This window comes from Triticum dicoccoides, chromosome 3A, assembly GCF_002162155.2.
Source record: "Triticum dicoccoides isolate Atlit2015 ecotype Zavitan chromosome 3A, WEW_v2.0, whole genome shotgun sequence".
NCBI lineage: Eukaryota > Viridiplantae > Streptophyta > Magnoliopsida > Poales > Poaceae > Triticum > Triticum dicoccoides.
This window is the reverse complement of record NC_041384.1, coordinates 280,109,226-280,137,202: the sequence shown is the minus strand read 5'-3', so window position 1 is coordinate 280,137,202 and position 27,977 is coordinate 280,109,226. Positions and strand designations below refer to the sequence as shown.

Genomic DNA, 27,977 nt, shown 5'->3' with positions numbered 1-27,977 from the left:
ATAGTTGCTTCGACTTGCATAGACTATTTCTACATGATGGCCATAAGTTCAGGAAAGACAAGAAGAACTTCATCAAAGGTAGAGTTGTCAAGCACTCTGCACCACCTGTGTTGATAGGCAAACAGACCCTAGATCAGTTAAATGCTCTCGAGCCAGATCCAGAGCGTCCGTGGTATTTCAAGGGGTATAATAAGGAACACGCTTGGACTCACAAGACGTGCTTCTGGGATCCGCCTTACTTCAAAGACCTCCTTTGCCCACACAACATTAATGTGATGCACACTGAAAAGAATATTATCGAAGCCATTTTTGTACATTGTTCGGCATAGAGGGGAAATCAAAGGATAATACTAAGGCTAGAGTCGATCAAGAGGAGATATGTGATAGACCGCTACAAAACATGAAAGAACCGAAAGGAAAGGGGAACTGGACGAAGCGAAAGGCATGGTTCAATCTTGGACGGCCAGCTATGAAGGAAATTATTTTGTGGGTGAAAATGCAGTTGATGTTCACCGATGGGTATGCAGCAAATCTAAAGAGGGGACCGAGTCTTCAAAAATTGAAAATATTTGGTCTAAAAAGTCATGATTGGCACATATCGATTGGCGGATAATGCCGGTGATGTTGTGTGGCTTCATCCCTGAGGATGAATGGCTAGTACTGGCAGAGCTAAGCTATTTCTTCTGTGTTCTTTGTGCGAAAGAACTATCGCCTGGCCTCCAAGAAGAAATGGAACAGTTGGCGCCGGAGTTGATCTGCAAGTTAGAGATGATCTTTCGGGCAAGCTTCTTTAATCCAATGCAACACTTGATTTTGCATCTCCTGACCGAGGCACGATTGGGGGGCCCATGCAAAATCGTTGGTGCTACTCAACTGAGAGGATGCAGAAGACGCTTCGAGCAAAATGTAAAAATAAACGTAGAATAGAAGCATCGATGGCGGAAGCATTCATCACTGAGGAGATGGCAAACTTCGTGACATCACACTATGAAGCCAAAAATCGTCATTTGCATAATCGGAAGCCTCAGTACAATGCTGACGAACCTCAAAAGGGTCAATCCAACCTCAGCCTATTCAAAGGGAATCTCGCACCAGCCAGTGGTTGGAAACCAGTGAGGTTGGATGTTCAAGAATGGCGGACCATTTCGCTGTATCTCTTCAACAACCTAACAGAAGTGCAGCCGTACATTGAGTAAGATCTCGATACATTGTTTCACAACTTCTAATTCCTTTGAACTTCTCTTATTCCTGGATATTTGATGTAGTCGATACGTCGCCATATTCTCGTATGGAGCGGTGATCCAAAAGGATTCCGTCGAAGAGTATGAGCTTCTGGCAAAACAAGGAGCCGAATATCCCGGTTTCATCTCTTGGTTTAAAAAACGGTAATTTCCATTAGACCCTTTCATTTCTTTGGCTAATTTTCCACTAATGCAACAATCCTTTTGTATTAAACTTGTAGGCTAATTCAGAGATTATGGATGCCTAATTTAGACAATTAGCTAATGGTTTTGACTATAAGGTCCGTTCATTTGACAAATACGGCATCAACGGGTATCGCTTTCGTACCTACGGCAAAGAGCTATCTATGGCCGACCGAAAGTCTACAAATTGTTGTGTCTCTGCTATCGGCGAAGGAGGTATCGAGTATTATGGAAGAGTTGAAGCAATTTATGAACTTGAATTCTATGGTGAAAACCCATCAAACATCGTAGTCTTCAGATGTTATTGCTTCCAGCCGAGGGAGACTAGAAGGACTCATGAACATATAGGGCTAGAAGAAATCAAACAAAGCACCTATTTGGATGTTCCTGATGTCTATATTATGGCTCAACAGGCAACCCAAGTTTTCTCTCTACTGTGGGCCTGTCAAAGTGATCCAAATCTCAGTGGTTGGGACGTCGTTTATGAAGTGCCGCCATGTATTAGACCACCTCCCCGCAATGAAAATGATTATGAACCTCACATTAACCAAGACACATATGACGAAGGAGAATTCTTCCAAGAAACACGTCTTTCCAAAAAATGTTTCAAGAACCGCTCTACTCCACCCAAGAACATTGAAGTAGACAACGATAGTGAATCCGACTTCACCCTTGAGCCGGAACAAGAAGAGCCGGAAGAAGAAGAAGAAGTTACTACTGCATATGACCTGTCAATGCTTGAACGTTTGCGTAAAGGTGGCCTTCCACATGATGATGCATTTATTAATGATGATGATGAGCACGTCATTACCGATACTGATGATGATGATGCTTCTATTAATGATGATGATGAGCACGTCATTACCGATAGTGATTATTAGGTATTCAAGTTTTTTATGTTGTACTTGATTTATATAGTTATTTGCATGATTGTATGATTTATATAGTTGGTATTTATAATTTTCTTACTTTGTATGATTGTTTCTTATACATAGTGCCATGGTCTTGATGTCCATCCTGGTCGGCCCTCGCCCGCTTTATGATTCAGATGTGGTAAATACTCTTTCATAACTATTTGTTGCATTTCGCATTTATGACAATTATGCCCATCAAGTTGACATAGAGATATATTAATCTAGGAGGTATGTGAACCAGAATTTGAAACGGACCCTCTTGTCGAGAAGTTAAAATTAGCTGAAAAAGAAAATGAGTATTTGAAAGGAAAAATTAAAAGAATTGAAGAAGGGAAGATGACATTGGAGTTGTATGTTGCCGATGTCATCGATGATCACAAGATGAATATGAATGCAATGCACTTGAAGATGGATGCAATGCGAATGAAGCTTAAGAAGATTAGAAAATATGACATTGATAATGAGGCTTGGTATCATTATGTCGTTGGATCAATTGTTACCTTAGTTGCGATCTTCATCACATTTGTTGTGATGAGGGTAAGTTTTCTCTAGTGTTTTGCTTTACAAATAGATACTTAGCTTATTTTCCTCCTAAATGGCATAATTACCTAATTAGATAAAAAATGAGCTATACTTAGTTATTCAGTTCATTTATGACATACTTAGCATACTTAGGTAAAAAATGGCATGATAATCTTTCTTAGCTCCAAAATGATATAGACTTAGCTTATTTTCCTCGAAAATGACATAATAACCTTACTAAGCTCCAAAATGACCTATTTACCTAGCTTAGCTCTAAAATGACCTACACTTAGCATTTTTACCTAGCTTAGAAATAAAATGACATTTTTACCTACCTTAGTTAGAAGAAGAAGAACATAAAGAAGAGGAGAGGAGAAAAAGAAAGAGAAGAAAAAAATCTTCTTCTTCTTCTTCATCTTCTAACTTTCATCTTTCCCAATTTGCAGATTTGCTTTACATGAGGAAGCTTGGATTCATGGAGTGTACTATTCTTCTGGTGCTTCCTTGTTGTTTATGAAAACTTGTTTGGATATGTATGTCTATAGGGACATGTTGTTGGAAACTTGGTTCTGGTTATGTATATATGGATAAGTTGGACTTTGTTGAACTATGTTGTTGGATTTGATGAAATATGTTGTTGGACATGCTGTTGGATATGTTGGATATGTATGCATGTATATCTGTGTTTGAAGCCATGTCTAATTAATGGTATTTAAATAAAACAGGGGATATATAGCCTCTTTGTCGTCCGCTAGTAGACGGCAAAGAGCTTTGTCGTCTGCTAGCGGACGGCAAAGAGGACATGTGGCAGTCACCTGTGCAAACTGGGAACACTGGCTGCCTATTTGGTCATTTTGCCGTCTGCTGGCAGATGGCAAACATTCAAACCTCTTTCCCGTCTGCTGGCGGATGGCATAGCTGGACACGTGGCAGCTTCCTAGTGCTGCCTAGCTGAGCTCTTTGCCGTCTGTCAGCGGACGGCATAGAACTTCGACTCTTTGTCGTCCGCTGGCAGACGACAAAGAGCGTCGTTAACTTAACCCCCTAATGGCTCTCACGCCACCGCACTGCCGTCCGCTGTCTTTGCCATCTACTGGCCTCGGATAGCGGACATCATAATCCTTTGCCGTCCGTTTCTAGGAAGCGGACGGCAATAAGGCCTTTGCTGGCACGTGTTCATCCGGACAGTTTGCCGTCCGCTAGCGGACGACAAAGAAGTTTGCCGTTCGTGATCTACGCCTTTGCCATCAGCCATGTCGGATGGCAAAGAAGCTGATTCCAGTAGTGTTATTACAAGTGAAGAACACAGTGGAGATGATTCTGATCATGAGATGCAATACATGGCTGCTGAAGATACTGACAGGTATGAAAGTTTGGTTGCTCAACATGTTTTGAGTGTCCAGGTCACACGAGCTGAGCAAAATCATAGGCATAATTTGTTACATACAAAGGGAATTGTGAAGGAATGATCTGTCCGCGTCATCATAGATGGAGGGAGCTGCAACAACTTGGCTAGCATGGAGATGGTGGAGAATCCTTACTACATCGAATTGTTCAACAATAGCGGCAAGGATAAGGTAACACGTACTGTTTGTGTGCATTTTAGTATCGCTACATATGCTGATTTGGTTTATTGTGATGTGGTTCCCATGCAGGCATGTTCCTTATTACTTGGTAAACCATGGCAATTCGATAAAAAATCTGTACACCATGGTAGAAACAATCACTATACTCTTGTTCCTAAGGATAAACATATTACTTTGCTTCCTATGACTCCTGGTTCCATTTTGAAAGATGATATTAATCGAGCTAGTGGCAAAAGAATTTGAGCAACAAATGAAACCTCATAATAAACCATCTAGTGTTGCTTCTGAAATTAAATTAAAAAGAGGATGTTTACTTGCCACGAAATCTGATATTGATGATCTAGATCGCAGCAAATCTGTTTGCTATGCTTTTGTGTGCAAAGAGGCATTATTTCTTTTGAGGATGTTCCTTCCTATTTGCCTCCTGTTGTCACTAATATTTTGCAGGAGTTTGCTGACGTCTTTCCACAAGACATGCCACCGGGATTACCACCTATTCGAGGGATTAAGCATCAGATTGACTTAATTCCCGGTGCATCACTACCCAACCGTGCACCATACCGTACCAATCCAGAGGAGACGAAGGAGATTATGCATCAAGTACAGGAGCTGCTCGACAAAGGTTATATACGCAAATCTCTTAGTCTTTATGTTGTTCCTATTATACTAGTGCCAAAAAAGGATGGTACATCGCGTATGTGTGTTGATTGTAGAGGCATTAACAATATTACTATTCGTTATTGTCATACTATTCCTAGGCTAGATGATATGCTTGATGAATTGAGTGGCTCTACAATATTCTCCAAAGCTGATTTGCGTAGTGGATACCGTCAAATTCGTATGAAACTGTGAGATGAATGGAAAACAACATTTAAAATTAAGTTTGGATTATATGAGTGGTTAGTCATGCCTTTTGGGTTAACTAATGCACCTAGTACTTTCATGAGATTAATGAACGAAGTTATGTGCTTTCATTGGACGATTTGTGGTAGTCTATTTTGATGATATACTGATTTATAGCAGATCTTTGGAGCAGCATTTGGAACATTTACGTGTTGTTTTTATTGCATCGACCGGGTATCTTTTCCTGGCTTTGTTGTTACTCCATAGGGAATTGAAGTTAATAAAGCCAACATTGAAGCTATTGAGAGTTGGTCGTAGCCCAAAACGGTCACACAAGTGAGGAGTTTTCTTGGCCTCGCTGGATTCCATAGGCTTTTTGTGAGATATTTCAGCACCATTGTTGCACCTCTCAATGAGCTTACAAAGAAGGGTGTGCCTTTTCTTTGGGGTACTGCACGGGAATAAGCCTTTTGTAGTGACCCGACCCGAATGGATCAAGTCTCTGTGCTTAAGTGTCATCCCTGGATCGGTATGCTGACACACACAGTACTCGAGGATTTATAACAGAGGTAAATCACATGTATAAAGTAACGTAAATACTATTACCTCAATCCAAAATAGCGGAAGAAACAAGGTTGTGGATTCCCATCAACACCAACGGCAAAGTTGAGTGTAGAAATCGTAACCCTAACGTATCACTTACTCGTCGTAAGAAATCCTGCAACATGAGACGTTGCAGCCATAGAGGGTCAGTACATTGAATGTACTGGCAAATGCACACCATAGAGAGAAATGATGAACAATGGCTATCACTACATGCATATATGGCTGGTGGAAAAGCTCTATGGTTATAAGGTTTTTACGAAAAGCCAATTTTTCTCTACTACAAAGGAATAAATTTTTATTTAACTATCATGGTGGTTGTTGAACATTGAGAATGGTTGACAGCATTCTCAATCCCAATTAAGTAACATCATTAAACCCAACAAAATTAATTTAAAGTATCGTGATGAGATCACATGATAATCCAAGTACTAGATACTAAAGACATCCATAATCGGGGACACGGCTAACCATGATTAGTTTATACACTCTGTAGAGGTTTGCACACTTCTCCCTACAAGATTGATCGCCTCTGTTTGGTTTCTCGCACTACATGGTGTTTGAGAAGACGGATGACCGAGACATAGTCTTTCAGAAGCGCTAGCACCTTACGATCGGGTAGACCGTTACACCTACTTTCCCCTACATATGCTAGTATACCACTGTAAGAGTTCACACAACTTAGTCAACTATGCTAGAGCCCATAATAGCTTGTGGCTGCACACGGAAGTTTCTAGCATGAATAATCTCATGATCCCTTTGAGCCTGGGTGGCGGTCCATAAAAAAGGCAATCCTAGAATACCCAGGTGCCTAGACAAGCAATCGCTGGAGTACCCAGGTGCCTCAATCCACCCAGATGTGTGTTAAAGTTGCGACCTTAAGTAAACCATTAATTAACAATCTCACATCTGTCATGAAATACTCTCAAACCCAATCCACGTCTACGAGCATAGCATAACGTAATAGTAACTCCCAAGGTTTGAATGTAGGGCAATAGGTTCCTACAACATCAACTACTTCCCAATACCCACATGTTATCAATCCTGTGTCAACCAGCTGCAGTTGATGAGCAAGGGAGGAGGAGGACAGGTTTGGCCTTATTCGTGGACAGGTCGTCAAGCTCTTCACCTAAAATTTCTAACAGTAACAAATACCCACATGAATTTGGCCTTATCAAAAAGTTTAGGTGAAGAGCTTCAATTTGCAAAACGAATCAACTCAAACAGAGCTATGAAACTGAAGTTATGATCAAACGAAGTTTGAATTCAAATCTGATCTAATTCAAATTTTGAACTTTTCAAAAACATGTTTGAGTTGGATTACTGGATAGAGGGAATCATAACGAAGATGTGGACGTTGGATTCGTTGAATTTGGACTAACGAGTAAAAAGTTATAGTCGTTTGAAAACCAGGGGCTGATCTGTAAATAAATACTCACAAATGAGTCCCTGGCAGAAAACTAAAAAGAAAAGAAAAGAAAAAAAACTATCGAGCGAACGCTCGCTATAGAGACCTAACGAACAAAAGCGTTCACTAACAGATCTAACCTAGCGAACATCCACTAAATAACTAGGTTAATAAAACAAAACCGGGTTTAACAAAAAAACGAAACTGAGAAAAAAAATAAACCGGATCGGACCGGGCGGTTTTTTTACCGGTCCACGGTGGGTCAACAGCAACGGCGACGGCGGCGGGTTCCAGCAATGACAGGATGGCGGCGGCGGCTCGGGTCCGGCCGGGGCGGCGGCTCCGGTCGTCCAGGAGGGCGGTGAAGGGGTCGGGGAGGGGAGGGGCGGCGCGGCGAGGCGAGGCGAGGAGGATGGCGGCGTCGGCGGTGGTCGACAGTGACGGGACAGAGCGGGGCGGCGGCGAGATCCGACGGCGGCGGCGGAGCTGCGGCGCGGGACGATGAAAGAGGAGAGGGAGGGGTCCGGGCGGCGCTTATAAAGGCGGAGGGGAGGTCGAGGCGTGGAGGAGGGGTAGAGGCAAAGGCGGCAGCGGCGGGACGTGTCCCGGTCGGACACGGGGCGTGGCGGCGGCGGACGCCGTGCGGGAGGCGGAGACGCGAGCGGTCGGGCGAGCTGGGCTGGGCCTCGGCTGGGAGCTGGGCCGGCCCAGTTTCGACAGGAAGTTTTTTCTTAAGATTTTTCTAGAAAACAGAAAAAAAAATATAAAATAAAATAAATAAAAAAATTTATATAGGCATATAATATACCAAAATTTGCAGAAAAAGATTTTCTACAACATGGACATTTTTATAATGCCAAATAAAATCCACACAAATTCAGATAATTCAAAGAGTGCTACTTCCCTAATAAAATCCAATAAAATCATTTTAAAAATACCAAAGTGAAATCAAATTTATTTCTCTCCAATTTTCTGTTGTAGGGAATCATGTTACCCTAGTTTCCATGTATTTTATTTTTGGAGAAAAATGATTTGAATAAATCCAAATAACTCCAAATTGAAAAATAATTCCAAAAGACTTTGAATTTGATCCTTTGAAACTCCCAACTCATATTTCATATAATTTGAAGAAGTCATTTTATCTCCTCTCATGAAAATCATTGAGTTGCATAAAGTTTCAGAATTGGAAATATTTTCCAAATGAAATTCAAATATTTTCAACACCCCTTGTCATTTAAATAAATGGAAGAAGTCATGTCATCTTCTCTCCAGGTTTTCGTGGTGAAAAGAATTTGAATTCACGAAGATCACGAATGCAAAATGAAAGTTTGGGAAAGTCCTTTTATTCCCTCTCATTTAACTTTCAAAAAGGTTTCGAATTTCACTCAATTTCACACAATCAATCAAACAATCAATCAACTCTATCTATTTATTATAACATTCCAAAATTTAGAATTTTGTGATGTTACAAACCTACCACCCTTAAAAGGAATCTCGTCCTCGAGATTCGGAGAGGCTAGCATGAAATAGGTTAGGTTTGGGGTCTCTTCAAAATTTCATCAATCGTCTCCGGGGTCTGGGGTGCTACCACCCTTAGAAGCATGGTTACGGTTCCATCAAAACTCATATACTTCATCCATATTGTTAACAATGTCGGTCTTCTCAGATCTTCAGGATAATTCCTTATCTGGGCTCTTTCGGTAGTGGCATAACCTTTTCCTCAATTCTTCTGTCTTTCATCTTAGTAAGGTTCTTCTATGACTGGGTCTTCTTAGCTGACGGGTCTGGTGCCAAAACTAATCAACTATCGATATCTCATGGTGGTCAACAATTTATGGTTCCTTCTGCAGGAAATGGGTCTGGTTGATCCTCACCGTATAACCTACAGTTGGCAAAAGCTGCCTTGTACAAGGGAAAAATACCTATACCATTCTAAGGCTTAAATAAGGTTTTGATCGTCGTCTCTCTACTATAGGTAAGTCACTCAGATTTACCATCCCATATAGCAAGGCGAACAATAAGAGTAAGTCGGTATGGTGATCAATCCATCCCGCACCCAAATCATTACCTTGTACATGGTTTAGCGAATCTCGCATTCTAACACTTGGTCATCCTTACAAGCATTGCAGAATTTCTCTTGTCGACGAACTAAGTTCGGATAATTCCATGGATTCTGCAAGCCAAACAAACATCTATCGTTCCTTCACAACTCTCAGGTTTTGTGTTACTCCTATAAAATTTGTCTGCCGATAAATGTTGTATCTTCATCCAGGGTTTTTCCTTCAGCAAGAATGTGCTTGCTTCTTGGCAGGTCCTGGGGCCTATGGGTTATGGCCCATCTCATCACTTGTAGTCCTTGAACTTATCATCAGGCAACTGATCATTATTCCAACTTCCAACTTCCTAGTATTCTTAAATCCATCCAATTGTACTGTCTTCCTTCCTTCTATTGGCACCAAACTAGGACATGATTACTCAGACTCATCATGGAGTTTCCATTGATCCATATTCCCGACATCATACCTCCTTTATATCCAATAGTAATTTATCTCTTCATCCTCCTGGAATATCCCACATACCGAGATAAAAACTTATACTTATGCAGTCCATATTCCACTTCGTGGAACATCATTATCCTTTCCAGGGTCAAGTGTCCTTACAGGGGAATATTGGCCATTTCTTCATGGCACTTCTTCAACTGGGAAACCTGAAACACATCATGAACTCCTGACAGTCCTTCGGGTGACTCCTACTTGTTGGCCACTTCTCCCATACGCTCCAAAACTCGGTATGGTCCTACAAATCTCGGGGCTAACTTTCCCTTAACTACAAATCATTTAACTCCTCGCAGAGGGGACACACGAAGACATGCTCTGCCTCCAATTTCATAGACTACCTCCTTGAGTTTTTGAGTCTGCATAACTCTTCTGCCTGGACTGAGCTACCTTCAGTCTATCTTGAATAAACTTAACATTCTTTTCTGACTCCTTGATCACATTTGGTCCAAATAACTGACGGTCTCCAACTTCATCCCACATACTCTTGGGGCATCACACATATCGAGACAAAACTCATACTTATTTTATCCCAAATCCACTTAGTGGAGTATCCTTATCTTTTCCAGGGGTCAAGGGTTCTTGCAGGGTACTACCACCCTTAAAATGCACAAATCTTCCATAGACCATATTTCTCATATCCCCAGAATGGCCAAAATTCTTCTTCATAGAGTAACAACTTATAAAATCCATATCAGTACCAACGATGCTAACTTTATTCACTCTCAATTGATTACAATCTCAACTCAACACCTCGATATAAAAGAAAATGTTCTCACTTCTACTACTCCATTCTTTTGTTGCAAACTCAACTATCTAGAACAAGTTTCCTTCTCCTTGGGGCATTCTCTGGCAAAGTGCCCTGCTCCATTACAACTAAAACATATTACTTCTGAAAAGTATCGAGGTTTCCTTTTTGGGCAACTGTTGAGGTAGTGCCCTGACTCCTTGCACCTGTAACAAGTGATATCACTCAGGTCCTTCCTGGAATCCAATCTGCTTCTCTTCCTGGACCTTTCCATGCCAATCATGGCTTCTATTTCTTGTGGGTCATATTCTACTTCCTTTGTCGGGAATTATACTAGATCCCCATTCAAACAATTTTGGGAGATGTGTCCTTCTTCTCCACATGAATAGCAAGACTTAGTGCAGGGTTTACTCGGGTCTTCTTTAGGCGTGTCCTCCATCTCTTTCTTCATCACAACTTCTTCGAAAATTTCCATGAGGGCTCCTTTCATTACTTCTTTCTTCTGCTGGATGGTTCGTTGTACCATGGGGTAAATGTGACACTGAGCAGGATAGTGGGTAGTCCCTTCACACAAGAAGCAAGTAATCTGCCTAGTTGGGCATTCTTCAATTGGGTGACTTCCTTCACAATTAGGGCATTCATCCTTGTGTTCTTTATGGGTGTGTCCTATTTCTCCACAAATCTTGCATGCACAAGGTTTCTTCATATCCTTTCCATAAGGCTTCAACTTCTGGGGCACAAGCCGAGATTTTGGCAGAGTCAACTTAAATTCTTTCCAAGTGGTTACCCCTTGCCATCAATTGATGGTTTGGTACATCCTCCACCAAGTAGCAGCACCTCTTTCAAAGCACTGAAGAGCATGCTGGGTCATATCCTTTCCGACTATAGGGTTATTCTCCATGTGATCCTCCATGTTATGAATCCATTGGTCCGTCTCCAATTGACTCATCGGTCTAGAAAATATAAGCTCATCTTCATTCATCCTCTATTGGGTCCATGGGTTTGCGGTAAGATAAGAGAAAGGGAGAGGGATACACACAATGCAAACAATAGTTTTAAAAAGACAGATTTTATTGGGGCTGTCGGAAAAACATCAAACAAATGACAGCTCACAAACGTTGCATCTAACGTAGGTATATAACAGGGGTTTGGTCTTCTAAAGGTCAATAAATCTTCAACGTCTCCAAACTCTTCAAGCCTTGTTCATGCCTCCAATGGCTTCTTCCGATCATGCTTGTCTTCTCAAGTTCTTTTGCCAGATCATCTCTGTTGACACGAAGTCTCTCATGACGTCCTTCAATATTTCTAGAGTTGTGTTCTAGACTTCTGGGTTTCATCAACCTCGACATGAGTCATGATCCTACTGTCCTTCAGTTCCTGACAAATCTCCGGTATCTCGAGGTTGTAGCTCCTCCAGCTTGGCTACTTCAACTTCTAGGTCCTAAGTTCTTCACGAAATTCTCCTTGTCAAAATACGGCTTCTTGTAGCTCCATCTTAACTTCTTGATGTAACACTCCAGATCCTGGTGATACACCGGCTAAGGTTAAAACTTCATCTTTTGTTGATAGCTGCTACGTCAGCCTTCTACCATCCAATCCTTCCATGCATATGAATGCTTAACTCAGCACGGTGACAATAGCATAAGCGGGCGATGACATCATGGATAGCTGTGTTTCTGCTCTTGTCTTTTCCATGAGCTATCTCTCCATAGTTGATATCTCCTGCCTTAGGGTTTTCCTTGACAGAACTTTGAGGGTTTTTTTAAATCTCCATGCTCCGGTCTTTCTCCGATACACCTTGATCTTGGGTATTGGCAAGTTCCATAGTCTGCCAAGTTCCATAAGGGTAGCCTTCCTAGGTCACACAAATCTGGAAATTCTTCGGAGCCTTCAAATTCTCCTAGTCTTCGGAGTCTTCAACCGTTGTAGTTTCCATTTTTCAGATGCACAGTAAACTCCTCTTCATTCCGAAGTGGTCTTAGTTGTCCAATATCTTGTACTTCTTGGAGTGGTCTCATCCGTCGAATCTTCGAGTGATCCAAAGGGAAAAGGGATATGGTCTCACTAAAAGGGAATTTTTTTTAATAAGCTCAGAAGAGAAGAGAGGTAAAAGATCTTTTTGAAAGGGAAAGTTGTAGAGAAAAATCTTTGCTATGGGCTTGCCAGTTTCTAGGGTCACGTCTTACAGTCAACATGTGCTCTGATACCATCTTGTAGCGACCCGACCCGAATGGATCAAGTCTCTGTGCTTAAGTGTCATCCCTGGATCGGTATGCTAACACACACAGTACTCAAGGATTTATAACAGAGGTAAATCACATGTATAAAGTAACGTAAATACTATTACCTCAATCCAAAATAGCGGAAGAAACAAGGTTGCGGATTCCCATCAACACCAACGGCAAAGTTGAGTGTAGAAATCGTAACCCTAACGTATCACTTACTCGTCGTAAGAAATCCTGCAACATGAGACATTGCAGCCACAGAGGGTCAGTACATTGAATGTACTGGCAAATGCACACCATAGAGAGAAATGATGAACAATGGCTATCACTACATGCATATATGGCTGGTGGAAAAGCTCTATGGTTATAAGGTTTTTGCGAAAAGCCAATTTTTCCCTACTACAAAGGAATAAATTTTTATTTAACTATCATGGTGGTTGTTGAACATTGAGAATGGTTGACAGCATTCTCAATCCCAATTAAGTACCATCATTAAACCCAACAAAATTAATTTAAAGTATCGTGATGAGATTCACATGATAATCCAAGTATTAGATACTCAAGACGTCCATAACCGGGGACACGGCTAACCATGATTAGTTTATACACTCTACAAAGGTTTGCGCACTTTTCCCCACAAGACTCGATCGCCTCCGTTTGGTTTCTCGCACTACATGGTGTTTGAGAAGACGGATGACCGAGACATAGTCTTTTAGAAGCGCTAGCACCTTACGATCGGGTAGACCGTTACACCTACTTTCCCCTACATCTACTAGTCTACCACTGTAAGAGTTCGCACAACTTAGTCAACTATGCTAGTGCCCATAATAGCTTGTGGCTGCACACGGAAGTTTCTAGCATGAATAATCTCATGATCCCTTTGAGCCTAGGTGGCGGTCCATAAAAAAGGTAATCCTGAAATACCCAAGTGCCTAGACAGGCAATCGCTGGAGTACCCAGGTGCCTCAATCCACCCAGATGTGTGTTAAAGTTGCGACCTTAAGTAAACCATTAATTATCAATCTCACATCTGTCATGAAATACTCTCAAAGCCAATCCACGTCTACGAGCATAGCATAACGTAATAGTAACTCCCAAGGTTTGAATGCAGGGCAATAGGTTCCTACCACATCAACTACTTCCTAGTACCCACATGTTATCAATCCTACTCATGCAATGTTTGAGGGTGAAACTAATGCATAAAAACTGGGTATGAAAGGGATATGATCAAAGTGTGAACCTGCCTGCAATGTTGATGAAGATGATTCGCACGCATAACTCTTGATAGTTCTACTCGTCACACTCAGGTCAATCTATCGTAAGCAAGCAATAGTAACCACACATAAGCAATCACTCAAAATATCAGAAAGATCGAAGAAGATGATTCGAAAAACTTTAAAACCAAGCAAATAACTCTTGCAACATAAAACAATTCTACCAGTACCAAAATTATATGAATTTGGCCTTATCATAAAGTTTAGGTCAAGAGCTTCAATTTGCAAAAAGAATCAACTCAAACGGAGCTACGGAACTCAAGTTATGATCAAACAAAGTTTGAATTCAAATCTGATCTAATTCAAATTTTAAACTTTCCAAAAACATGTTTGAGTTGGGTTACTAGATAGAGGGAATCATAACGAAGATGTGGACGTTGGTTTCATTGAATTTGGACTAACGAGTAAAAAGTTATAGTCGTTTGAAAACCAGGGGCTGATCTGTAAATAAATACTCACAAATGAGTCCCTGGCAGAAAACTAAAAAGAAAAGAAAAAAACTATCGAGCGAATGCTCGCTATAGAGACCTAACGAACAAAAGCGTTCACTAACAGATCTAACCTAGCGAACATCCACTAAATAACTAGGTTAATAAAACAAAACCGGGTTTAACAAAAAAAGGAAACTGAGAAAAAAAATAAACCGAATCGAACCGGGCAGTTTTTTTACCGGTCCACGGCGGTTCAACGGCAACGGCAACGGCGGCGGGTTCCGGCGACGACAGGACGGCGGCGGTGGCTCGGGTCCGGCCGGGGCGGCGGCTCCGGTCGTCTAGGAGGGCGGCGAAGGGGTCGGGGAGGGGTGGCGCGGCGAGGCGAGGAGGATGGCGGCGTCGGCGGTGGTTGACGGTGACGGGACGGAGCGGGGCGGCGGCGGTGGAGAGATCCGGGGCGGCGAAGAGGAGAGGGAGGGGTCCGAGCGGCGCTTATAAAGGCAAAGGGGAGGTCGAGGCGTGGACAAGGGGTAGAGGCAAAGGCGGCGGCGGCGGGACATGTCCCGGTCGGACACGGGGCGCGGTGGCGGCGGACGCCGTGCGGGAGGCGGAGACGGGAGTGGTCGGGCGAGCTGGGCTGGGCCTCCGCTGGGAGGAGGGCCGGCCCAGTTTCGACGGGTTGTTTTTTTTTTAAGATTTTTCCAGACAACAGAAAAAAAATATAGGCATATAATATACCAAAATTTACAGAAAAAGATTTTCTACAACATGGACATTTTTATAATGCCAAATAAAATCCACACAAATTCAGATAATTCAAAGAGTGCTACTTCCCTAATAAAATCCAATAAAATCATTTTAAAAATACCAAAGTGAAATCAAATTTATTTCTCTCCAATTTTCTGTTGTAGGGAATCATGTTACCCTATTTTCCATGTATTTTATTTTTGGAGAAAAATGATTTGAATAAAATCCAAATAACTCCAAATTGAAAAATAATTCCAAAAGACTTTGAATTTGATCCTTTGAAACTCCCAACTCATATTTCATATAATTTGAAGAAGTCATTTTATCTCCTCTCGTGAAAATCATTGAGTTGCATAAAGTTTCAGAATTGGAAATATTTTCTAAATGAAATTCAAATATTTTCAACACCCCTTGTCATTTAAATAAATGGAAGAAGTCATGTCATCTTCTCTCTAGGGTTTCGTGGTGAAAAGAATTTGAATTCACGGAGATCACGAATGCAAAATGAAAGTTTGGGAAAGTCCTTTTATTCCCTCTCATTTAACTTTCAAAAAGGTTTTGAATTTCACTCAATTTCATACAATCAATCAAACAATCAATCAAATCTATCTATTTATTATAACATTTCAAAATTTAGAATTTTGGGATGTTACACCTTCACGGTATTGAAAGATAAGTTGACACATGCTCCTTTACTCCAACTTCCTGATTTTAATAAGACTTTTGAGCTTGAATGTGATGCTAGTGGAACTCGATTAGGAGGCGTGTTATTACAAGATGGCAAACCTGTTGCATACTTTCGTGAAAAATTGAGTGGGCCTAGTCTGAACTATTCTACTTATGATAAAGATTATATGCTCCTTTTCGGACCTTAGAAACATGGCAACATTATTTATGGCCCAAAGAATTTGTTACACATTCTGATAATGAATATTTGAAACACATTAGAAGTCAAGCAAAACTGAACCATAAACATGCTAAATGGGTTGAATTCATTGAGATTTTCCCTTATGTCATTAAACACAAGAAGGGTAAAGAATATGTTATTGCTGATGCATTGTCTCGTTGTTATACTATGCTTTCACAACTTTACTTTAAAATATTTGGTTTGGAGACCATCAAAGATAATATGTGCATGAGCTGAATTTAAAGATGTAAAGAAGGGAGAACATGGAACAAATTCGTCATTAACGATGGATTTGTGTTCCGTGCTAACAAGCCATGCATTCCAGCTAGCTCTGTTAGTCTTTTGTTGTTGCAGGAGGCACATGGAGGAGGATTAATGGGACACTTTGGCGTGAAGAAGACAGATGATATACTTTCTACACATTTCTTTTGGCCAAAGATGACACAGGATGTTGAGCGTTTTGTTGCTCGCTGCACTACATGTCAAAAAGCTAAGTCACAACTCAATACTCATGGTTTGTATATGACTTTTCCTGTACCTAATGTTCCTTGGGAGGATATATCTATGGATTTTGTTTTAGGATTACCTTGAACAAATAAGGGGAGGGATAGCATATTTTTTGTCATGGATAGATTTTCAAAAATGGCACACTTCATACCATGTCATAAAAGCGATGATGTTGCTAATGTTGTTGATTTATTATTTTGTGAAATTATTCGCTTGCATGGTATGCCAAATACTATTGTTTCAGATCGTGATACTAAATTTCTTAGCCACTTTTGGAGATGTTTATCGGCTAAGTTGGGGACTAAACTACTTTTTGGTACTACATGTCACCCCCAAACTGATGGACAAACTGAAGTAGTCAATAGGACATTGTCTATTATACTTAGGTTTGTTTTGAAAAATAACAAGAAAATGTGGGAAGAATGCTTTCCTCATATTGAATTTTCTTATAATCGTTCGCTACATTCTACTACTAAGATGTGCCCTTTTTAAATTGTGTATGGTTTCCTACCTCATGCACCTATTGATTTGTTGCCTCTTCCATCTTCTGAGAAGGTTAATTTTGATGCTAAACAACATGATGAATTGATCTTAAACATGAATGAGTTAACTAAGGAAAACATTGAGCGTATGAATGCTAAATATAAACTTGCTGGAGATAAAGGTAGAAAACATGTTGTTTGCACCTCGAGATCTTGTTTGGTTACATTTGCGTAAGGATAAATTTCTTAATTTGCGCAAATCGAAGCTAATGCCATGTGCTGATGGTCCTTTTAAGGTGTTAGAGAAAATAAATCATAATGCATATAAACTTGAGCTGCCTGCAGATTTTGGGGTTAGTCCCACTTTTAAGATTGCAGATTTAAAGCCTTATTTGGGTGAGGAAGATGAGCTTCCGTCGAGCATGACTTTATTTCAAGAAGGGGAGGATGATGAAGACATCAATACAATTATTACACCCACAACCCCTGCTGCTATACATACCGGACCAATTACTAGAGCTCACGCACGCCAATTGAATTACCATGTACATTTGTTTCTTGGTAAAGATTCGAATGTTCATGAGAATATGATGCTGCCTAAATTGGATACATTTGTTTTGCTCACAAATGAAGGGTCTATCTTGGACAAAAAAGATGAACCTTGGAGCAAGTTCAAGCATGGAGATGATGGCATGCGCAAGGGGAACAAGAATGAATTTTTAAGTGATGATTTCGGGACTTTGAAGCCACCATAATGAGTGCGTGAAGGCTTGGACGAAACATACAAGATGCCACTTCCTAAATTTTGTCCACTAGCTATTATAGGTGTTGCATCGCCTTATTATTGGGCCAGGCCATGTAATTTGGAAATACTTGAGTATAGGTTGTTTTTAGAGACCGTATGTGTGGGGAAACAAGAGATAGGATTGGTTTCAGACCCCTCCTCCAAGGGCCACAAAATTACCCCCTCTTCCTCCATATATACAGCTCTTAGGGCACCGTTTAGACTTTGGGATTTGTTTATTTAGAAGTTAGCCATTGCAACTTCGTGTACTTCGTTTGTGTCCAATGACCAGGCCAAGACCACTCTCGGATCCCCACCTTTATCAATATTTCATCCATATTTGCAATATTTAGATTTCTTTATCATATTCTTGCTTGTTCTTCGATTTTGCGGGAATAGACCTTTGTCATCGGTTGATCGTGCTCCGTCTTGGTCAATAACCTCTCGGAGTTGTTTTAGCAATTGTAGTCGGATCGTCAAAGTCATCTCCACCAAACTGATAGTTATCATCTCATCGAAAGATCGGGACACCCCGCTACTATCACTGACCATGAAGGTCTATTCCTGCAAGCAATCGAAGAACAAGTAAGAATATGATAAAGCAATCTAAATATTGCGAGTATATATAAAGTATTGATATTGGTGGGGATCCATAAGAGGTCTTGGCCTGGTCGTTGGACACAAATGAAGTACACGAAGTTGCATTGGCTAACTTTTAACTAAAAAATCTCAAAGATAAAGCTACTAGATTGATCTACTTATATAGGAGCAAGGGGTGGCGGCCAAGGAGGTGGGAGGACGTCCTAAGGCAGCCTAAAACTAACCCTAAGTCGTACAAGGCTCATGGGCCCAAGTGGAGGTGATGTAACACCTTTGGACTTGTAGTTTGACTCGGATTCTGCTGCAGAGTCAGATTGTTTAGTCGATATCTTAACGCTTTGGGAGAATTTGAAGGTAAATCCAATTGGGTTGGAAAGATTACGAAATCTACTTTCCAAAAAACGAATCACCCAATTCGGAGTCTGTATGAAAGAGTTCTTGGCGTTTTGATTCAGGTAAGTCTGTGTAGTCCGAATCTGAATGCAGAACATGAGAGACTTGGACTCTATCTTCTCTTGGCCCAAAAGTGACATGAGAGGATATTTTGAACAACACCTCAACTTCTCTTTTCCCTTATCTTCATATGTGGGCTATACAAATGTCCCATACACCTGCAATTAGACATGGCACAAAAGGTTGTGAAGTATTTTTGTCCTGGATGACATAAATAAATTATTGCATAGTTTGCATTAGAAATTACCTCACAAATATACATGTATGCAATATTTTTTGTCGTATCCAAGGTAGTCGTGTCCTCATAATCCCCCCTTTCCTGAAAACAAACCCGTCCTCGGCGTTGCTTAATCTGAAATGTGGCTAACAAAAAAGACAAGGTGTACATGTTGTATATGTATATGCCATCCATTTTTACTTCCCTTGGTTTTTGCACATACTAGATGACCCGTTGCGCCAAATGGCGCAGAGACCCGTTTAAAACCATGTGCTCGTTGAAAATATTTTATTTTTTAATAACTTTGTGTTTGAGCATATGTTAAGAACTTGGCCTTTTGTATAAAAGTCTAAATGATTGTACAGTGCTAAGCTCTCATAAATTGCAAGATGACAACAATAGAGTACAATTGTATTGTGTGCAACGACATCCAAAATTAGTTAGCTAATAAATGGTTTGAAAGAAACCAAACATTTCAGAGTGTGTATCCCACATCTCACTCTCCTAGAAAATGAACTCACAGAAAAAACAAGCCGCCATCAACTCAACGAAAATACAATTGATTTGATTCAACAACGGTAAGAGAAAATGAGTAACCGACAAAGAAACAAAACATTTAAATTAGTATTTTTAACCATACAAGAGTGTTGCGGGTAACTTTATACAAGAAAGAAAAGGGCCAAAACCACATAGTACAATGACTAAAAGTAGTAAATACATATGTTTTATTGCGTATTATTATTGTATAATTTTAAAATAATTATTAAATATAAACTACATAATAGATTGAAATTCTTACGCGTGTTTGCATGTTGAGCTGTATTTTTTTTTTGTATGGTTGTATGTTGAGGTGGACCTTTTTTCATCCATGTTATTTGATGAGGCGACATACTTACATGTTAAGAAAATTAGATTCATGAAGGCTAGCTATTTTAAAAAAGGATAGGTTAGAACCCACGATAAATGACTTAATCACATATAGGACCCTAGTGGGCATTTTCAAACTTATAAAACCTGCTTGACACACCCATAATACTCTTAGGACCGATGGTGTACACTTCATCCAACTGAATGTAGTTTGACTACTGACTTTTTATGCTTGATGGATACAATATAAAGCATACTTCAATTTCAGCTCAATTCCAGCAGTAGGTTAACACACCAGTAATAGCCTTTTTGGGAAAATTTTACTTTAGACAACATGTACTAAGAAATAAGAACTCTAAGAGGTAAGCTTGCTTCTGGATGTAAGCTCATGTATAAACAATGGATGAAAGTAAAATCACAGTTCATCATAGATGGGAGGAGCATTTGTTTGAGCAGGTCCCTCCTGTACTTTTTCCAAGATGTCTTCAGCTGATACTGAGCCTGATCTCTAGCATCAACCAGCTTCATTTGCAGTATCAACAGGCCAATGCGTCTTAAGACAATGTACAGAACCACCAAGGAGAACATGAGGAACCCAATGGTCAGGATGATCCTGGAACAGATGATAGCTAAAAACTGGACGACCCAGACAGTATTGTCGTTACACAAGCAGAAACTTGTCTTGTAGATGGAAACCAAATGCTTATCGCAACAGGAGTAGGCATACAAGTTAAACCCATTTGTTCCACTTCTTTTGTTCTACTGAAAGACAAGAACAACCACATCATAAATGATTGGTAATAAGGCTGGTTTTGAACTCTACAAGAGATTCCTGCTACATACCCATCGAGAACATCTTATCATTGCATTATGGTGAACAAACCATGGGTGTGCATCATCAAAGGGCGATGGCCTTGATATTCACCTTCAGCCTTTTGGAGAACACTTGTTGATTCATCTGCATAAAAATAAATTAAAATTAGCTAGCAGCTTGGCCTTGATAGGTCTGGAAATGTGTTCGTACCACAGAAAAAGAGTACGTAATTCTTATTCATATGGAAAACTTGAAGCACATGAGGCTCTGCAGCGGATTTCATCCCAGCATTTGTCCTAGAGAATTTAGCAGGTTCGTTTTCATTGTATAAACATAAATTATAGAATGAAATAACAAATATAGTAGGAGATTCTTTAATTAGTGCAATGCGATTTCATTTTGGTCATATGAAAGAGTTATATCACCACAATGATTTGTAATTTCGTTACCACATTTCATAGCTCAAGGGAAGTTATCTTTTTCCCTATTCTCTCCATACCAGTGGTGAACATCACCATGCCTGTCACCCATAGGGACATAACCCTCCATCACTGCACACATCCACTACCAATCTGCAAGCATCCCCAGTGAGTACCACACTGTCTGCATATAGAAAGGAGGTGAGATCATGATTGATAAACTATGCATGAGAAATCTATATTTGCCTTCCAGTTTATAGAAGAATAAGAAAGAGACTTGGACAGACTTTTACGCAATGCTCATTTAACCTGTGAAGGACAAAAATATTCCACCATGCATCTCTGAATGATGAACTAAACTAAATAAGAGATATATACAGTAAGTTCATTCAAAGTAGAAAAGGGATCTTCACATAAGCTTCTTGCTGAGGACATTTTTTGACTGGAAGGTCACACTTGAACCCATTACACTTATAAAACCCGGCCCTGTTGTCATTTCAATTGCAAATTAATCATCAATAATGCAAAATAATTTATGACCAACAAATGATTTGGAGGAAAATATTGATAATGCAAATAAATACACACACGTAGAAAGATGCATCGCAATAGTCAGTGCCAGATAAACTTTTGTCAGTTACCAAAAAATGACATATATACTTGTCCACATTTAGTTTTGTATGTAACAAGAAAGCCAGTGCCACATGATTTTTTTGGATCATAGAAACCTGGCCTGAATACATCTGAATGATATAATCAATTTGTCGAAATTCTTGGCAGACACATGAAAAACACACGAGTAAACAAAAATATATGATCGCTATCTGTATTTGATCCACCTGGGTACATGTACATCCTAAAAGCAACAATCAAGCTGCCATGCTACCTGATGTGCAGCTGATCACGTGATACACAGAACTTCACAAATCATCAGGACATCATGTATTAGAATGCATGAGCAAGAAGACAAACAAGCTGACCACAATATAAAGTCGGTGACTGAAATGATCCGCACCACTACATCATTGTAATTGGTTCAAACCAGCCCCTAAATTCCACAGACTGCCTCACCATATGTAGGTGAAAGGGAATAAACCAGAAAGCGACTGAACAAGCGATAACAAGATGGCATACCTAGTTTGCACCTTGTATGCAGAGCCGGGGAAATGAGAAAGTTGAAGGCAGTGTTGTTGTGGAAATCGGCATAGACCTGAAAAGTAGTTATCCAGCTAATTAAATAAAAGACCTTGATTTGAGAATACCTGCACCCAAACCTTTCATTAACAATCATTTTGTTGTTAGACAGCACCATATGAACCCAAAGTAAGTTTTCCCTTTTACTTTTGTTTTTTCATGCAAATGTGTAATAGAGAGAGGGTCTGAAAAGAGAGATGGTTCAGAAGAAAGAGAGGCCACGGAGGGGAAGGGGATTACCTGTGAGTGGAGGCGAGGATGGAGTCGCAGGGTCCGTCCAATACGGAGGGGCTCTGTACTGGCCGGGCTGCTCCGGGACCTCGCGGTGCACGTTGCCGCCGGCGTGCTCCAAGGCATATACCTCCTGTGCGCCGGGCGCGCGCGTTCCGAGCCATCGGGCACGCAAGCCTAGAATGCCTGCGGGCAGGCCGCGCCCATCACACCGTGCGTGTTGCTGTTGCCGCCGACGCCATCTACTCGTGGTCACCTGTCCATGCTTCCGCACACATGCTGCTACGCGGAGCAAGGTGGATGCAAAGGCGGCGGCGGTGCTCACGGCACAGCGGAGGCGAACCGATCCACCTTCCTGGCTGGCATCTGCGCCTCTCCTCCTTCTCCGGCCGGCGAATGCCCGGTTGATCTCCTCCCGCAGCTTCCTCGCGAGCTGTGGTGGATAAGGACCTTGGGAGGCGCTGGATCTCATCGATGGCAGAGCTCCTCGGGCTGCCGGGGGGAGGGGGAGGAAGGGAGGAGCGAGGAGACCTATGGTTTGGGGGCACCCACACCGCACGCTCCTGCTGCCTTAGACGAGACGCGGCATGGCGCAGGGGCCAGGCAGAGCACGACGCAGGAGTCAGCCGCACAACTCTCTCCAACACCAGACGCGAACGAAAACGACGATGTGGTGACCCCGACGAGACACGCATCTAGTGCAGCCGACGAGCGGGACCACGAGCAGCGCCGGCCCACCCGTCATCGCGGCATGCCAAAGACGGTTACAGAAGCCGGGTGCACACGCACCGGCCGTCCCCTCCGCAACTGCTCCCATGACGCACGACGCATGACGCGGGCAGCGCTAGGTCGGGCTCTCCTGGTGGGATCCCTGCACGCACTATCGTGCAGGGTCAACCAGCGGCCAACACGTGGCCTAGTGGACCCATCACTCTAACAACCCACCAGATCGTATATCTCTAATTACAGAAAATCAGCAAAACTGCCTTTCTTTTCCCCGCGTATCAACAGCCTGCCACCAAAATCTCCAACACCCTTTCTCCTATCTATCTACTCCATTGTGGATCACACAAGAATAGATCAGGATCGATAGAGAATTGCCCTTTGACGTGGACCAGCATCTACGGTGTTCTTCGACATGGAAGGAGCTCCCGTGACTAAATCATCTACAGTGTTGTGCCTTGAATCTGCAAATTATCAACACTCTCATCATATGGAGGAGACAAGATTAAATAGAAACAAACTAAGAACTTAATCTATGACAAGCAGATTAATCCCTGAGACTTAGCTCCTTGTACTTCATCTTCCATTGGTCTGTTTGTGTCTTTTTGCCAATTGTAATGATAGAGAATATTGTATCTAAGAAAAAAGTAATTTTTTTGGTAATGCTCCTATGAATACAGTGCGTTATTTGGCAAAATATGTTTTTGAATCTTCAAGTGTTGTTCACGTTTCACTACAACAGGACTGAACATCGTGTGGTTTTCTTTACAAAAATGTTTCACCCATGAACTAATTAGTATATGATATTTTTATGTTCTGTAGATAAGGAGACCACAAATGTGGGAGAGGCAAGTCGAAACACAGCTGATTATTACAGCAAACGGTTAAAGCCAGAGATAGGAATGGAATTTAAGAATGAAGATATAGCATATGAGTTTTATAATGCTTATGCAGGACATGCAGGTTTCAGTGTTAGGAAATTTTGGCATGATAAATCTTCAACGAATGTTATTCGAACAAAGAAATTTGTATGCTCAAAGGCAGGTTTCAAGGACAAGAGCAAGGAACAATGCCAGCGGAAGCGAGCAGATACAAGAGTTGGGTGTCTGGCAGAGATGACCATTAAAATAAGTGCTAACAGAAAATATGTTGTAAGTAGCTTTGAGGATGCCCATAATCATGAATTGGTAACTCCAAGCAAAGCCCATCTACTACGATCCCAAAGAAGAATTACAGAAGTTCAGAAGGCCCAGATTGACATTTTAAATGATTCAGGTATTAGACCAAAATCTGGTCATGAAGTGATGAGTAGGCAAGCAGGAGGGTGACAAAGTCTTTGCTTGTGTCACAAAGATAATAAAAATTATCTCCGATCAAAGCGTATGCAATCAATCCAAGAAGGAGATACAGGTGCCATTCTTCAATATCTACAGGAGAAGCAAATGGAAAATCCTTCATTTTTTATGCAATACAAGTAGATGAAGAGGATATGATGACTAACATATTCTGGGCAGATGCAAGATCAATATTAGATTATCACTACTTTGGTGATGTGGTATGCTTTGACACAACCTTTAAGACAAATAGTTATGGCAGACCATGATGGATAAAAAGTTTCATGCTCATGCAAAAAGTTTAAATTTGTAGGGGTATTGTGCCGTCATGCACTGAAGGTGTTGGACCACAACAATATTAAGGAGTTGGCATCGGAATATATCTTGAAAAGATGGACAAGGCAAGCAAAATCAGGGCCATCACATGCAATTCAAAAGTGCGCTGATGATGAAGATGCTAGAGTGGTGCTAGCTAGGCAGTATGGATCACTATATCGCACTTACAATAACATTTTGAGCAAAGCAACAGCAAACAAAGAGACATATGCACTACTGCAAAGTATGTCAATTGAACTAATGGAAAAGGTGAACCAGATTTTACATGGAAGCAACAAGTCGAATGATATCCCATCAAATCATGAACAAGCTGAGAAGCAAGCAGAGAAACAACTAGTTGAATGCAACAATGAGAACGTCGTCCAAGCACATGGAATAAAGAGAAAAGAAAAAGGAAATAGCAGTAAGAGGATTAAATCTGGTTTGGAACTAAACAGTATGAATACACGGAAGAAAGGTATGGTATAGCATAGGAAATGGGTACATAAATATTTTCTCATGTTAAATAGATCTAACAATTCCTTTTGCAAATAGGTCAAGCAACAACATGCAAGAATAGAATGATGATTGTGCTTCTGCCTCAACTGAAGCAAATCCTAGTTTCACCATGTCAAATCATTACTCCAACTTGCAAGTACTATAGAGTACCATGCCTCTAGTACCACATGCTACGAACTATAGTTTGCAAGTATCTCCGCACACTATGCCTCCACTACCACATGTTGCGACCTACAATTCGCAAGTATTGCCGCACGCTATGCCTCCAAAACCACAAGCTACGTACTACAGTTTGCAAGTATCATCGCGCGCTATGCCTCCACTACCACAAGCTATGAACTACAATTCGCAGGTATTGCCGCACGCTATGCCTCCAAACCCATAAGCTACAGACTACAATTTGCAAGTATTGTCGCGTGCTATGCCTCCACAACCACAACCTACGAACTACAATTTGCAAGTATTGCCACGATCTATGCCTCCGCAACCACAGACAGAGAACTACAATTTGCATCAACTTCCTCAGATTATAACACCAGTACCACAGCCAGAGAATTATAATTTGCAACTATTGCATCATGGCCTGCCTCAACTATCGCAGGCAAAATGCTACTTCTTTTCAGCAGTTACTCGGCTTGCAACCACAACAACCATATTTCTATTATGGTACTCAACCAAGTTGGGTATATTTATTTAGTTAGTCATTAAAAATTAAGATGAACATGCATAGGTCATTCACTTCCATTAACTTTAAACTGTATGTAGAGTTCTATATTGATACCCACCTCAGATTGGCCAACATATCAAAATGACCAGCTGCCGACTAAGGTATTGTTTCACTTATAAGTCAGACTCTCAAATTCAAGTTTATTTATCACACAAAATCGTTCCTTCCTTATTTCAGGACTTGGGTAGCCAATCAAGCCATGGACAAGATAGCACTTTCAAATAGCTCCGTATAAATATTGCTTCTCAGAATTTCTCTACAAAACAATAACGTCCTGATGTAATAGTTTATCTTACTATTCCTTTTGATGTGAGATGTATAACGGATTTATTCTAAATGGAGACATAAAAGTGTACTGATTAGTTGCTGGTTATTTTTCTATGGTTCAATCCACAAGGATCTTTCACCAAATTGAGATTTCTGTGACTCTTGTGTGCCTTAAAACAGAGAACATGTCCACATGAGGCTGCCTAGTTTGAAATCATTGAAGCTAGTTCAATCTCAAATTAATTGTTATCCTAGCAATATACTATGCAGTAATTAATTGGATGGCCCCTGTACTAGTCTGAAGGCATCAAAAGCTAGCTACTAGTACAAGATATAGATGAAGAAATTAGCTACCACTAACCTATGTCTGATGAGTGTGCATCGGCCTTTCGTCTTGATGTGCGCCTGCACGACCTCCTCCGGCATCCCAGCGAAGCAGCATTGCACCCAGCCGACCGCACACCCTGTAGGTCCCCACCTTCAATGGATCTGCTCGGTCCAGGAGGGGAACGACGGCATGCCAGAGTAGGAACTCCAGCCTCAGCTAGGGCTTGGGCGCGCCGGAGTAAGGCAGCGGCAGCAGCGGCTGCTCCCTCTGTCGCTGGCCACGGCCACGAGCCTGGACCGCCGGACGGTGGACCTCACTTTCTCGAATCCTCTCTCTCACGAAGCTCAGCTCAGTGGAATAATGGTACTAGCTTGAAGTGTCCGCGGCGGATAAGTCAAGGGAAAGGACTTTTTAGAAACCAAACAAAACAAAATCTGTTTATTAAGTGGTGGGGTCCATGGGTACATGTGTTGATTAACGATTGGCCCTGCACAATAGCGCATGCAGGGCTCCCAGCAGGAGAGCCGAACCCGGCAGCGCTCCAGGAACGTCCCGCCAAGAGAGGTTGACTGGAAAAATCTGTAACCTGAGTCTGCGCGCAAATAAAAATGCAACAGCCAGTTCACTGTCACACGGGACCAAGAGGAAGATAGGCCCACATACAGCGTCACCCACCAGCGAAGCAGAGGGGCGAGCAGGAACCGTAAATCGCACGCAGCGCTCAGGACGCACCCACGCGGCGCGGCAGGATAGGCCGCCCGGGCACCCAAAAAAGGCTCACCCAGCCAATCATTTGAGAGACTGAGCCCACAGGTCATGGTCTGCCATGAACTCACCATGCAGTCAAAACGAAAACCAACGAAGATCCAACATCAACCAACGCAAATAGAAGCAGTTTGACCAACATCCAACGACCCAAATTGAAACAAAACGAGGGACAACCGAGGAGACGAGTTGGCTAGCCTCATTATATGTTTAAATGGCACATGTATACATGAGTAACTTT

General features: G+C 41.4%; 1 protein-coding gene and 1 long non-coding RNA gene across 10 annotated transcripts; both read right to left on the bottom strand.

Moving 5' to 3' along the window:
* Positions 1–20,301: 20,301 nt before the first annotated feature.
* LOC119268074 lies at positions 20,302–23,407 on the bottom strand. Of its 9 annotated transcripts, XR_005132856.1 has the most exons (5): positions 22,768–23,407; positions 22,468–22,543; positions 21,414–21,517; positions 20,944–21,058; positions 20,302–20,862 (listed from the first exon to the last, which is right to left on the bottom strand). XR_005132856.1 is itself a non-coding variant. In XM_037549568.1 (4 exons), exons 1-3 carry the CDS (start codon positions 23,228–23,230, stop codon positions 21,723–21,725), a joined length of 636 nt encoding a protein of 211 aa, XP_037405465.1. In that variant the 5' UTR covers positions 23,231–23,407; the 3' UTR covers positions 20,302–20,862; positions 20,944–21,722. The 9 variants fall into 9 exon arrangements, 6 of the variants coding, with proteins under 6 accessions (XP_037405465.1, XP_037405469.1, XP_037405467.1 ...); XR_005132855.1 differs by having other exon boundaries at positions 21,364–22,543; XR_005132854.1 differs by having other exon boundaries at positions 21,414–22,543.
* A 286-nt stretch (positions 23,408–23,693) lies between these two features.
* Positions 23,694–27,297, bottom strand: LOC119268075. Its single transcript, XR_005132857.1, has 2 exons — positions 27,005–27,297; positions 23,694–23,945 (listed from the first exon to the last, which is right to left on the bottom strand). It is a non-coding gene; the product is annotated as an uncharacterized LOC119268075 (long non-coding RNA).
* Positions 27,298–27,977: the final 680 nt, after the last annotated feature.

Bases quoted from the DNA above. Each gene is read 5' to 3' on its own strand.
- LOC119268074 (XM_037549569.1), bottom strand. From the start codon at position 23,230: ATGAGATCCAGCGCCTCCCAAGGTCCTTATCCACCACAGCTCGCGAGG. The intron at 22,544-22,767 runs GTAATCCCCTTC...ACTACTTTTCAG, and splicing joins ATCCTCGCCTCCACTCACAG to GTCTATGCCGATTTCCACAA. The intron at 21,820-22,467 runs GTATGCCATCTT...AAATGACAACAG, and splicing joins GCATACAAGGTGCAAACTAG to GGCCGGGTTTTATAAGTGTA.